At 43.2% G+C, this 13282-nt stretch overlaps 1 protein-coding gene across 10 annotated transcripts in view; it reads left to right on the top strand.

Annotated features, from left to right (window-relative positions):
- FKBP15 (FKBP prolyl isomerase family member 15) overlaps positions 1-10139 on the top strand; it is a 76535-nt gene extending 66396 nt beyond the window's left edge. For 4 of the 10 annotated variants that reach the window (XM_056812433.1, XM_007475021.3, XM_016422864.2 and 1 more), the window contains 5 exons: positions 1403-1528; positions 5081-5188; positions 5802-6496; positions 6606-6702; positions 8898-10139. In XM_056812433.1, the coding sequence (XP_056668411.1) occupies positions 1403-1528; positions 5081-5188; positions 5802-6496; positions 6606-6702; positions 8898-8975 (1104 nt within the window). In that variant the 3' untranslated portion in view covers positions 8976-10139. Of the gene's footprint in view, positions 1-1402; positions 1529-5080; positions 5189-5801; positions 6497-6605; positions 8627-8897 lie in introns of those variants that run through there. The other 6 variants (XR_001622713.2, XR_008915330.1, XM_016422860.2 and 3 more) reach the window with 3 other exon arrangements.
- Positions 10140-13282: the final 3143 nt, after the last annotated feature.

Raw genomic sequence — 13282 nt, forward strand, 5'->3', positions numbered from 1 at the left:
AAGAGTGGTAAGGGCTAGGCAAAGGGGGTCAAGTGACTTGCCCAGGGTCACCCAGCTAGGAAGTGTCGTGAGGTCAGATTTGAACCCAGGACCTCCCATCTCTGGATCTGACTCTCAGTCCACTGAGCCACCCAACTGCCCCCCCCCCCCCCAGCAATTTTTAAAGATGCTATAGTGTTGTTTTTTTAATGAAATTTAATCTGAATTCAGTTTGTTCTGAACCTGTGGGTTTGGTTCTGTTTTAAACTGAGGCAGTTTTATAACCATGTCTAATTATAGTCCTCAACAACTAAATAAGCCAGTGACTAAACCCATCAGACTGAAATCCAAAGAACTAGCAGAAAGAAACCCACATGCATCTCTACCAACCCAAGACTAAGAGTAACACAGTATGACCGTTAGTTGGGTTTGGAGGCAGAAAAATGTAATGGATTTTAATCTAGAGCCTCTTTCTGCTTCCATATTCAACACTAGCCACTATACCATACTGACTTCAGGAAGCTCACAAGTAGCAAACAAAACTCTCTACAGGATAAGTAGGAAATATTTAAAAGATAGAAAGCTATTAGAATTAACAGTGGTTAGGAAAGGCTTCATGTAGATGAGATTTTAGCTGAAACTTCAAGGAAGGCAGTTGACAGAGATTCCAGACATGGGGAGAGCCAGAGAGATGGCTGGAACCAAGAGATGGAGTGACATATTTATGGAACAACCAGGAGACCCTGTGTCACTGAATTGAATATGGCTTTAAAACACCAAACAGAGGAATTTCTATTTGATTCTGGTGGTGAGAGAAGGGGCACATTCAGAAAATGTCACAAAGGTGAAATCCACAGGCTTTGGCAACAGGCTGGAAATGGGGGGTGAAAGATAGGGAGCAGTCAAGGATGATTCATAGGTTATGAACTTACGGGACTGGGAGGGGGAAAGGATTTAGAGGCAAAGATAATGAATTCAACTGGGGTGGGATGGGTAGATTTGAGAATTGGAAACTGATGAGTTCAAGTGATATAGAATAGAGAAGAGAAGGGGGCCCAGGACAGGACCTTGAAGCACACCTATGGTTAGAGGGAATAATCTGAAGGAGCATCCAGCAAAGAAGCCTGAAAAAGAACAGTCAGGTAGGAGGAGAAACAGGGAGGAATGGTGTCCTGAAAACCTAGAGAGAAAATAGTATCAAGGAGAAGTGATCACTATTGTCAAAGGTTGCAGAGTCCAGGAGAATGAGGATGGAGAAAAGGTCACTGAATGTGGCAACCAAGAGATTATTGATATCTTTGGAGAGTAGTTTTGGTGGAATGATGAGGATCAAGCTCAACAATCTTCTTCAAGCCCCTATTACATGGACTTTTTGTGGTTTTTCCACATTCTAAGTGGTTTTCATAACCTGTTCTATTTGCAGAGTGATGCCCTCCAGTCCAAAATTGATACCCTAACCATCGACTATGAGCAGCGTATTCAGGAGCTAGAGAAACAGAAAACACAAGAAAAAGTACATCTATCCGGAGCCCCAGACACTTCAGAGAAGGTAAGCTGGCATCTCATGGAAGACTGGTATACAAAGTCAAGCACCAAGTGATTATCACAGTGGGTAGACAAGCGCTGCATTGCTTGGGTCTTACCTGGGTGTTTTTTTGTTGTTGTTGTTTAAAAACACCTCACTGATATCCAGGAACCTTAACCTTTGAGCATATGAGCATATCTCAAAAGTTACTCTAAAAAATCTTTCAAATAGTTATTATAAACCCTTTATGTCAAAGCCCAGGAAAGGCTTTGATTTATATTCTCTTTAACAGTTCTTTTTTTTTTTTAACCCATACCTTCTACCTTAGAATCAATACTGTGTATTGTTTCCAAGGCAAAAGAGCAGTAAGGGCTAGAGGCAATGGGGGTTAAATGACTTGCCCAGGGTCACACAGCTAGGAAGTGTCCGAGTTCAGATTTGAACCCAGGACCTCTTGTCTCCAGGCCTAGCTCTCTAGCCACTGAGCCACCCAGCTGCCCCCTTTAATAATTCTAATAAACATGGTTATCAAGCAAAGAAAGCAATAGTGAATAAACATTTTTGAAATTTAATTTTTATTTTCTATTTAGGAGTAGATATAATCTTTAATAATTTTCTGAAAGGAACAGAATCAGGAGAACATTGTATGCAGAGACTGATACACTGTGGCACAATTGAATGTAATGGACTTCTCTATTAATGGCAATGCAGTGATCCAGGACAATTCTGAGACTTATTAGAAAGAACCCTATCCACAACCAGAGAAAGAACTGTGGGAGCAGAAACACAAAAGAAAAACACACATTGAATCACATAGTTCAATGGAGATATGATTGGGGTTTTGATGTTAAAGATTATGAGTCTGCTGTAAACTCTGCCCTGGGGAAACTAATAAGAAAGACTGTCTCTGCCCTGAAGGAGCTTACAATCCAATGGGAGGACACAGTAAAAGGAATTGACAGCAATGGAGAGTGACACTGGCATGGCAGAAAAGTCAGTGTGAAACATGAAGAAATCTCTGAGCTTTAGCTCCTCCCTCCCTCAATGGAGGTGTGGAGTTCATGGCCCCACATGTCAGAGAAGCCAAGAAGGGAGTGATACAGTGGAGCCCACAGAGACTAGAAATACTGAATTAGAAAAAAAGATAGTAAGTGACAGGAAGATGGTTCTTCCCAGCTGATAGTACAGAGAAATAGGAACACAGAGCAGAGAAAAATAGTAAGATTTCTAACAAAAATAGGTATAATTCTTTTAAGTAACTAGGATTAACTTTAATTCAGTAGAAAATTACTTACACTGCATTCTCTCATAGATAAGGGAGTTATTGTGCTTGTCACCTTTGAATAATTATGAGTGCTAAGTCAAGAAAGGAAGAATAATGTTAAGATAGCTCAGGTGGGAGCAGCTTGGTGGCTCAGTGGGCAGAGTACCAGGCCTGGAGTTCAGAGGACCAGGGTTTAAATCTGGTCTCAGACACTTCCTAGCTGTGTGACCCTGGGCCAGCCACTTACCCACATTTACCCTTCTGTCTTAGTATTTTACTAAAATGGAAAGTAAGAATTTAAAAAAATCAGGGGAGAGAACTCTATTCAAGGGTTCCATAGAAGTCTATGCATCTTGTGGCTATTTGTTGCAGCATTGTGATCACCATCACAATGGGTCGGTCCTATTTTGCCTGTGGCAAATACTGTTCAAGCTTACCATGTGTTCCTTTTTTTACTAAATAGAGAAGTTTTTGCTTAGTGATAGATTTTCATACAAATAAATGGCTCACAAGAATTAGCATCGTCTCTCCAGTCTTGTCTCAGAATCCTACTCTTCTCAAGTCAGATGGGCTTGTAGAAAGCCATGGAGTTCAGCTGCCCACCCAGGACAGGACCCAGCTCCATATATCTCTGACTCAGCTCAAAGATTTCCTCTAAAGACAAACTTTGTGTTTCTCGGGACAGGCCATGTTGCTGTTGAATAGCTCCAAGAAAGTTTTAAATTATTTTTATAGAAGCATAATCTGCTTTCCTATAATTTATTCTATCCATTGCTTTTATTTCTGCCCTTCAAGTATTTCAATTCAGCTATGCTTCCCTAAGTATTCTCCTCTGCAGTCTCCCAGTCATGTTATTAGCCAAAGAGAAGAGCCGTTTGTTTGAAGTTCATTCTTCCAGCCTCCTTCCTCTGTATTTGAGGGGAGGTTAATTTGTATTAGAGGGGTTAAGACTTTCAGTATAGAGAGGGGGAAAGAGTGGAGAATCCCCCTCAAAGCAGGATTCAGGGGAGACAGCTGATGTTTAAGGTTGGCTCATAGAGAGGAGAGGGGGTTTGAAGATTTTCCCCCTTCTGCCTTCCCTCCTTAGCTAAGGCTGCTCTCCCAGATTCACTCTTGTCCCTCTTGTCCCCCCTCCACTACTCGAGACCAAAGGGTCTCCCCTTGATCTGTTCACTCACACTTGATTCATAGCTTGGGGAACAGATAGCTAATGTCAACTCAATCAGGGGTTAACAAAGAATAACTAGCAGGGAAAGGAAAGTGGGAAAAGGGGGTCCCTATCTCTATCTAAAACCCTTTTCCCTCCCTCCTCGAGTTTTGGGGGAACTCGGGCCTTGGTAGCCTGAGTCTCTGAAAGTCAGGTTGATTCACCCAGGGTTTGGCCCCTTGGCCACAGTTCAGACTCAGGGCAACAGGAGCTGAAGTAAAGTCAGACAGAGATTTAAAATGTCTTTCTCAGACTTCCTCTTCAATAGACTTTTCATTTGGGAAATTGATGGGGGGAAAGATTTCCAGTCACCAGCAGGAAAGGTGGGTAACCCTCAGAAGAAAGTCTGTTTCCACCTTCTCTCTTCGGCTTCTCAAGACTGAGAAAGCAACTCCTCTACCAGCCAGAGTCTTCTCAAGATTCCCTTGGGACCCCTCCCCCATCAAGGTAATCAGTTTCACACACTCTTCAGCCTGGCACTTTTTCTTTAGTGCCAGCCTCTGTCACACCTCACTTCAGACTTTCTATTAGGTCCCAACTCTGAACATTTCTGGAGAGAATATCTGAACTGAGCTTGCTTTTTTTCTTGATCTTTCTGCTACTTTTTTGGGATATTGAGTATTATATTATCTGGGGACCTGCAATCATCATCTTTTGAAGATTCCAGTCCTTTTCCTTCTTGGATTAGGGTTATGGAAAGGATTTGTTGCAGAGAGGACATGTTGGGTGCCAATTCTCAGGACCCAGGGGCAGCCCCAACAGATAGGTAGAAATGGGAGGGTGGTATTGTCAGTCTTTGTGCTAACCAAAATCATTGTCTCTGCAATCATTAGCCTCTGTCTCTGGCTGCCAAACCTTAATGAGTGTTTTCAGGAATAAAGAGATCTTGAAGAGTGGACTCTAGAAAAGACCCATCTTCTAGAAAGCTGAGCCATGCTCATTGTTTTGCCCTGTCTTGATTCAGGTGACAACCTTCATGGTTCAGGCCTAGGATGAATAATGACTTAAAGTAAAAGATTTGGTATGATTTTTCTTTGGTATACTCAGCACTAGAATTTGCACTAGAATTGATTTTGTCCTGATTTCTTCCCATACCCATGTCCAGGTAAAGAAGATCATGAACAAAGTGTTCCAGTCCTTAAGGGAAGAATTTGAATTGGAAGAAGCCTATGATGGCAGGACCATTCTGAGCATCGTCATGCATACGATCAAGGTATGTCCAGCAACTTGGAATCTTGTTACTTTTAGGGAGTCCCTCTGAAGGTCCTAATCCATGTGAAATTGTTGAAGGAATTTCATATGAGAAGCTTTATGAAAGAGTTTATAAAGTCCTCAACATGGAGACTTGAAGACCAGCTTCTGACACTTCCTAACTTTGTGACTGACTCCTCAGACACAACCTTCTTTAGCCACAATTTCCGCATCTCTAAAATGGAGAAAATACTTGGAGTATCATCTACCTCCTAAGGCTGTTGTGAGGCTCAAATCCGATAATCTAGATAAAGTGCTTTGCAAATGGCCAAGTGCTATGTAAACATCAATTATTACTTTTAAACAAATTTTTGCTTATATCCTTTCATTTCCTGATATCACATCTCACACACACACACACACCCACCCCAGACACCCATCCCTTATAACAAAGATTAGAAAAATAGGAAAAAACGAGTTCAGCAAAATTAACCAACATAGCTAATGAGTCTGGCGTTAACTATGGTGTCCACACCTATGGTTCCCAACCTTTCTGTTACAAAGAACTAAGAATCAACTTGCCTGATGCTTTCCTATCAGTACTAACATCCTAGTTCCCTTGGCTTTCCCAACAGATGGAGACACTTCTTCTGCTGACTCCCCAGGAACCAGAACAGGAAAGCAGCAGCGAGGAGGAGGAAGAGCAGCCACAGGAACCAGCTCAGGAGTCCTCGGCCATGGCTAAGCCATTAGAGCAGGAAGACAAGTCAGAGAAGCTTCTGTCTATGCCCTTGACGACCCAGAATGGAGTACAGAAGAGAAAAGAAGGGTACCACGGTGATGTGATTTCAGAGGAAGAGAAAAGCCTAGAAATGCTGGATGAATCTCTCCCACCAGGGTCAGCTGGAATTCCATCCCAGGGGATTCCAGGGCCCCCAAAGTCAATTCCACCCATGCCACCAGTTCCTGCAGATGCTGTAGTCTGGGAGCCTGAGTATGAAGAAGCATGTGCTGATGATAAGATGAAAAGGCACAAAAGTAACAATGTGTCAGAAGAATTTTGTGTTGGCTTGACACACCCAGTCACCCAGAGACAGGAGAATGAAAAAACTTTACATCCAGAAACCTCTCAGACTGCACACCACAAGGAAGAAGAACCATCATCAGGGGAGCTTGGACAATCAAAGGGAGGGTTTAAACTTCCTCTGAAAGATGAGGAGGAGTGCCCCAATTTCACGACCAATACCACCAAGGAGCAGTTAAACACAGATGTAAATGTTATAGAACCAGTAGCAACTCTCCAACTTAGCCTTGAGCCCCGAGACTCCAGGTTGGTTCCTGTCCTCCTTTAATGCAGAATTAGAGGGGCAAATACAATTGGCTTTGCCAGGGTTGGGAAATGTATTGCTTTCTGCTGCTGATACCTGGCTTTCTTTCAGCTTCACAGATGGTGACAAAGATGATTTGTTTAAAGGGGCAACATTGAAAGTGTCAAAGCCAGTTCCATTGCCTGATGATGAGGATGAAGATGAAGTGGTAAGGAAATTTTGGGCTTACCCATGTCCCAACACCACCAGACAAGAGACCCTCATGACCTACTCTAAGGAACAACACACAGGTCAAAGGACTCTGGATTCTTGGTGGCCTACTCATTGGGCTCTGTGTGCTGGACCCTGGAGGACAAAACTGGGGCTTCAGAGGAGGCAGTCCTATAAATATGGCCATGGGTGCTGGGATACCTATTCTTTATTGAGGATAGGGAATAAGCTGTGTCCTTTCACAAGAGCTCACTTAAGTGAGCAAGGATAGACAGTTTAGCCCTGATTGTAATATCGAAGCTCAGAATAAAGAATGAACTTCCTCTGACTGTGAATAGGATTAAACAGCATAGAATCATAGGCTGCCAGTGCTGTTAGAGACCTTATATTGCCTATCTCGGCCCCCTTTTTTACTAGTCCTAGAGAGATGCTTTGAGTTGTCCAAGATCATACTTCTGACCTGGGACTAGACCCCAGCCCTTTGCCTCCCCTCCTGCTCCCTTTATATACCTGGCACGTATATAGGGCCATGATTTACCCAAAGTCTTCTTTACCTCCTGTCTCATATCATATCAACATATGCTATGTTCCCCATAACATTCCTTCATGAATATAGGGCAGAGAGTAGCTCCCTTCTCAGAAGAAACTGAATCTTAAAGAAATTAGGTGACTTACTTAAGGACATAGTGCAAATTAGTGGCAGAGGTAGGGCTCAAAACCAAGCTTTCTGATGCTCAGCCATGTGCTTTTTGCTGAGGCCATCAGCCAGTTGCATGTTAACTCTAATAGTAAGACTGCATTGATGTTAAGCATATGCAGAAATCACATGTTTTTCAGACTCAGCCTGACTAAAACATACATGTATCCAAGAACGCCTTTGATACTAGTTTAGACTTTTTCCTCTACTTTGTGGATAAAGAAGCTGAAGCCTACTTTAGTACAAGCACCCAAGGTCACACAGCAGGGTAGAAGTAGAGTCCCTTTAGGGGGACAATGACGATGATAATGACCTTGATTGGTTAGAATAAAGACAGAGGTCCCTGAGCCAGCACTGTTTGCCCTGCTTCTGATTCCTGTTCCAGGCCTCTTCCCTGCAGCTTACTGCCTTCGCTGTGGTCTGGCCATCTGAAATTAGATTTGGGGGCTCACCTGGGCCAGCAATATTTTGTAAGGGCAGAACCTGCTTCTAAGTGGGATATACTGTAAAAGGCAGCCTGCTGTATTAACCCCAAGAAGACTGTCCACCAGACATCCGGAGTAAGAAATTCAGAATAGGCCCCATGAAGAGGAAATATGAATTTTCCCCATGTCCCTTGTTCTTGCCTCTCCCTCCTTAGCTACTCATAGGAACAGATGGCTAGGAGAGTGCATGGAACTGGCTGATATGGGACTTTGGACTAGGAGGGAGGGTACCTCTTCTACAGGCTCTTATTCCTGCCCATTTAGTATCCAGGATCAGAAGCAGAATTAGAAGGGTGAGAAGCAGGGGTCTGAAAGCTTTTCCTTGTCCAAAGTTGGGTTTGGTAGAACCTTTCCCTAGAGGTCTGTACCTATCAGGGTGCTTTATTTCAGGTCACTGACTCGGGGATGGGTCCCTGGTGTCTACCTTACTTTTTCAGAAAACTGAGGATAGAGCGATCCAACAAGTAGTATGCCTATGGCTAATGGTGAAAATGCCTTCTCCTAAATAGTCCATTGCTTTCTGCATCTCCTTCCCCAGGGCTCTCAATTCCCACCCCTCTAGACTACTCTCTCCTATTTTTTTATTGTTTCTTTTCATTTTGTTCTGTCCAGACTCATTTCTCTCATGTCCTCTTCCTCCTCTTGCCCTTTGACCCTCTACTTCTTATCTAAAATGCTGAAATGACTGCATGAGAGGGAAAACTGTAAGTAAATAAATAAATAAAACCAAGTTAAAAGTAGCTAAACAAGAATGATCTTTTTTTCTGTGTTGGAAGAAATGTCTCTTCTCTTTACATATTTTGATCTGTTTGGTTAACTGTGTATACCCTTAAGGGTAGGAACTGCCCTGTTTTAAACATATCTCAGTGATGGCTAAATGCTGGCTGCCTCAACCAACAGTTCTATCCGACTTCTGTTGGACTTGGAAAAGAATTTTAAATCTCGATGCTCAAGAAATGAGCTCTTTCACTGATGAAATACAACACTTATGGCTGTTTTCTATTTTGTCAGAGCATGAAGGGACGTCCACCCCCAGCACCCCTTTTTGGGGATGATGATGATGACGATGACCTTGACTGGCTGGGATGAAGACTTGGGAGATAGTACTGAGGTCTCTCAGCCTGCCCTGCTCCGCCTTTCTCTTTCTGAGCACTGTTTTGCACAACCACCCCTGGTTTGGGGTGGGTGGGGGGACAAGGTGAGGTCCAGGATTTCTTAGCCCTCTCTGGGGTTGAAGTTTCTGGCCTATCCCAGGAAGCACTGGGACAGCATCCTTCCATCTGGGGGCATTCCACCTGGTGTCTGGATGCTGCTGGTGTGCAAAGCAAGCCTTTGACATTTTAAGTAGTCCACACATATCTTTTCTAAGTAATAAAGCAAATGGAACCCTGGTGTCCAGCAGCTCCTTTGGGAAAGTCCTGTGCCACCTTCCACTGGGAGATGCTAATACAGTTCCTATTTCCTTTGTCCCCCTGGGCAGAGATCCTACAGAGTATCTACTGGGAACCAATTTCTGAGTTCTGCACCAGAAAGCATTTCCAGTGACAAAGCCTCATAATCCCCTACACTGATCATTGCTGTCAAAAAAGGACATGGCTTTGCCTTTGGAATTTTGTTTGATCAGAAGCGCTGCTGCCACCAGCCATGTGACCATTGGACTCTGATCTCATCTCCTGTTGTACAATGTTAGTGAATTGGTCCTTTCTGTAAGTAACAAAGCCAGAGCCACAGTCAGCAGGCAGTTTGTAGCAGTGTCGACTGGTCAGTGATGTATGGGCATGCCAGCATTGTAGACCCCAGAAGAATGGCTTTCCCTGTGTGTGAGGACCTTTGATTGCCTCTCCTGCCCAGCCCTAACTCCTCTCAGTCAGCTTGTCCTCACCCCCGCCTTGTTAATGTTCTCCAAAGAACCTGTGCTCTGCTACTAGCTCTGCTCCTTGCTAAGTCTGAGATGGAGCCAAGTAGGATCTTGGCCTGTCTGATCCAATGAGCCTCACCATGCTAACATGTGACCTTGAGACCTCCTACTGACAACCCTTAGGTAACTGCCCCATAGCCCTCACACAGACCCCTCCAGTGAAAATTCTTTATCCAGTGCAATGACTTCATCTAACTGACCACCTGCTTACATTAGTTCAGTCCTGGGTTCTCAGATACGGCTTTTTCTCTGCCTTAAATCTGATGTCATATATTAATAAATATTTGAGATTAACAAACACCAAATAAAAGTCAGAATGAATCTTGATCTGTAAAGGCTCTGCGATGAAATCAATTTTGGTTCTAAAGATTTTGTGTCTAAGGAATGTTCACTCTCTAGAAGAATTAAGTGCTGGGAGTTAGAATTGGTCAGGAACCAAATCTTCAATTCTTTGCAAACTAGTTCATTTTAAACTGGTGAGTTTTTTCTTTTTGCCTTTGGAAATCCATGGGATTACTCGGTTTTGTGTTTTTAGAACAACTTGCATCCAAGTAGATTGTTCATGGTTCTCTCTGGGCATTCAAAGAAAAGGGGGAGGTGGCCATTTCCTCCTGAGCCTTTGTGCACAGTGCCTTGCATATTAAGAAATATTTAACTGTTGCATGAATGAAACCAAGAATACCTTGATGTCTGGGGCACGTGTCCAGATGTATGCAAAAATACGTCCAGAAGTCTTTACCTATTGCAAAAATGTAAATGATGGGCGAGTATATCAGTAAATTTTAGCTCATGAGCCACCTGCCATAACCTTCTCTAGTGCAGGCTCATTCCAGTGAACTGACAATGATTGTAGTGGGAAGGGCACAGCTAGAGTAGTGGACCCCTCTAAATCCCTGCAGTTGTTGCATCTCCTGAACCATTGACCACTTTGGCTTCAGCTTGGGCCCCAAGTGGTCTGGACTGAGCCAGAAACCAGAGGTGAAACTAGATGGTTAACTACTGTTTAAGATATCTTCCATGGGCTGTGCAACCAGCATGGACCCACAGTGACAGGGCCTTAAAAAGATCACTTTGATTAAAATGAAATTCTGATAGTAGACTCTGATTTCAGTGCTTCCCAAAAGCTGCTAGTGTTCTTGTACTAATTGAAGGTGGTATGCAGATAAAGGAAACCTTTCTCACCCCTGGGGGGCACCTGACCTCCTTCCCTGTCTAAGTAAAGGTCTTCTGTGCTGTGCTGGTCACAGCATGAATGAGATTCAGTGCCTGCACTCTGAGTGTGTCAAATGAGAAATCGGCATTGTTACCAAGAAACTATAAAGAGACACGGATTGGGGGGGGGGTGGAGGGGAGACGCCAAAATGGTAACAAATGAAATAAAATACTTGCAGTATGAACAAGCATCAATGTACTGTGTTTTATTTACTGGAGATTCCAAATCTTGACTGTTTATGCAATTGCTATGGCCCCTATTCCTATAGTAAGAATCTGAACAAGCCCTTTGGGCTGGTTAAAGTCCCTAATTAACCTCAACTCTGCTTGCTTGCTTTTTCCAAAACCCTTATCTTCTGTCTTAGAACAGATACTAAACATTGATTCCAAGGCAAAAGATTGGTACTGCTGGGCAATGGGGGTTAACTAACTTGCCCAGGGTCACACAGCCAAGAAGTGTCTGAGGCCAGATTTGAGCCCGGGACCTCCTGGCTCCTGGCTCTCTAGCCACTGAGCCCCCTAGATGCTCCTTCAAATTTAGTCAATAGTTTTTATTTCCAGCTGCCCTCAGAAATCCATACAGATCTTTCACTCTGCTGTAAATAACCCAAAAAGAATAGTGTTAAAATAATGCTGTTTAACCATGTTTGTGGAGAAAGTGGCAGAAGCTTGAAGGAATCCCAAGAAACTGACTTGTTACTGCCTCTCCAACCTTCTGCTACTCTTGACAGTCACTCCCACCTGTTATGTTCACCTGGACATGCTGACAGTCACACTATTAAGTAGTAAAACGGGTTCAAACCTAGGTTTTATGATTCCAAATTGATATTTCCATTTCTTCCTGAGATGTCGGTAAGGTTAATTTACCAATCTGAAGAGTATGGTAGCCCCTCCTGCTAAAGTAACTGGACATCACCTGCCATTATTCTCCTTCCTCCCTGTTCCACGTGCTCCCTGTGACATGGACTGGCAGTGGGCAGCGAGGGGCAATAACAGGGACGGGATCCTCGTACTCTGAAATCTTGCATTTCTCACTGGTTAAACATCAACTGCAAAGCCTGTAGTTTCAGCATTAGTCAAGCATGAATTGTGGATTGTTCAATTATCTAATCTGTGTACTGGATCTGTAACATTCTACACTAGGCATCAGCTTTGTACATTCTGCTCTATTAATTGCTTATATTGTTCTTAGGAAGAATTAAGTACCTATAGTGGTCCTCCAGTGTGCTACATTCCCCCCCCCCACACACACACACACACCATGTTCCCATTCTAGAAGGGCAGCAACACCTCTCCTACCTTGACAAATGATGACAAGGTGGACAATGAAAGAACATTGAACCTATATCCTGGGGACTTCGGCATTCTAGAAGAATCCTCCAATCTTGTACATGTTTCCTATTCCCAATGACAGCAAACCCTAAAACATACCTTCGCCCGAGTTTGGAAAGGGACATTCTAAGCTAGTAGACCCTGATCCTCAGGATGTGGAAGCTGCCACTCTATAGCAGAGGTGCTATTCCATCCTGTCAGCTCCAAAGAGGCTACTCTACTAGCTGCTGGGCTTACCCATCAGCTCTAAGGCTACCTGATTAGCCCTCAGACTATTCCACCAGCTATTAGGCCATTTCACCACCAAAAACCACTTCTTCAAATAAAATTTTCTTATTTCTGGACTGAATGGAGTTTGAGTCTCCCATTGTCGGGGAAAGATGCTGCTACAGATATGGATGTGATTCTTCCATGTTATCTGTATCTAGTATGTATCATGTTATATGTATCTAGTGATAGTAGCTAGCAATATTGACAGGAACCTGACTGGCATCAAGACCAGGGTTCAGATTCTGCCTTATGACCTTGAGCAAGTGCCTTCATCTCCCAGGGCCTTAGTTTGCTCCTCAGTAATACTGATGACCTTGGACTAGATAGCTTTTCAGTCCTTTACATCTTTACTCCTAGGCAGTCACATTTTGGAATAGGAAAATTATTAAATTTTAATTAACAGAAAACCATAGCATTTAGGGGTAGGGAGGTGTGTGACTTGTATTAACTTTCCTGAAATCCCATCATACCAATAATTGATTAATACAGCCATCCCTTGCTATATCATGGTTCACTTATTGTGGCTTTACTGTATCACCAATTTTAAAATAATATATATCTAATTCTGTATCATGGAGTTTTTGCCATATCATGGGATGTTGTGGATGAATACTGTACTGTACACAATGGAAATGCAGTATGCCACTACAGAGGTGACCAACCA

This window comes from Monodelphis domestica, chromosome 1, assembly GCF_027887165.1.
Source record: "Monodelphis domestica isolate mMonDom1 chromosome 1, mMonDom1.pri, whole genome shotgun sequence".
Classification (NCBI taxonomy): Eukaryota; Metazoa; Chordata; class Mammalia; order Didelphimorphia; family Didelphidae; genus Monodelphis; species Monodelphis domestica.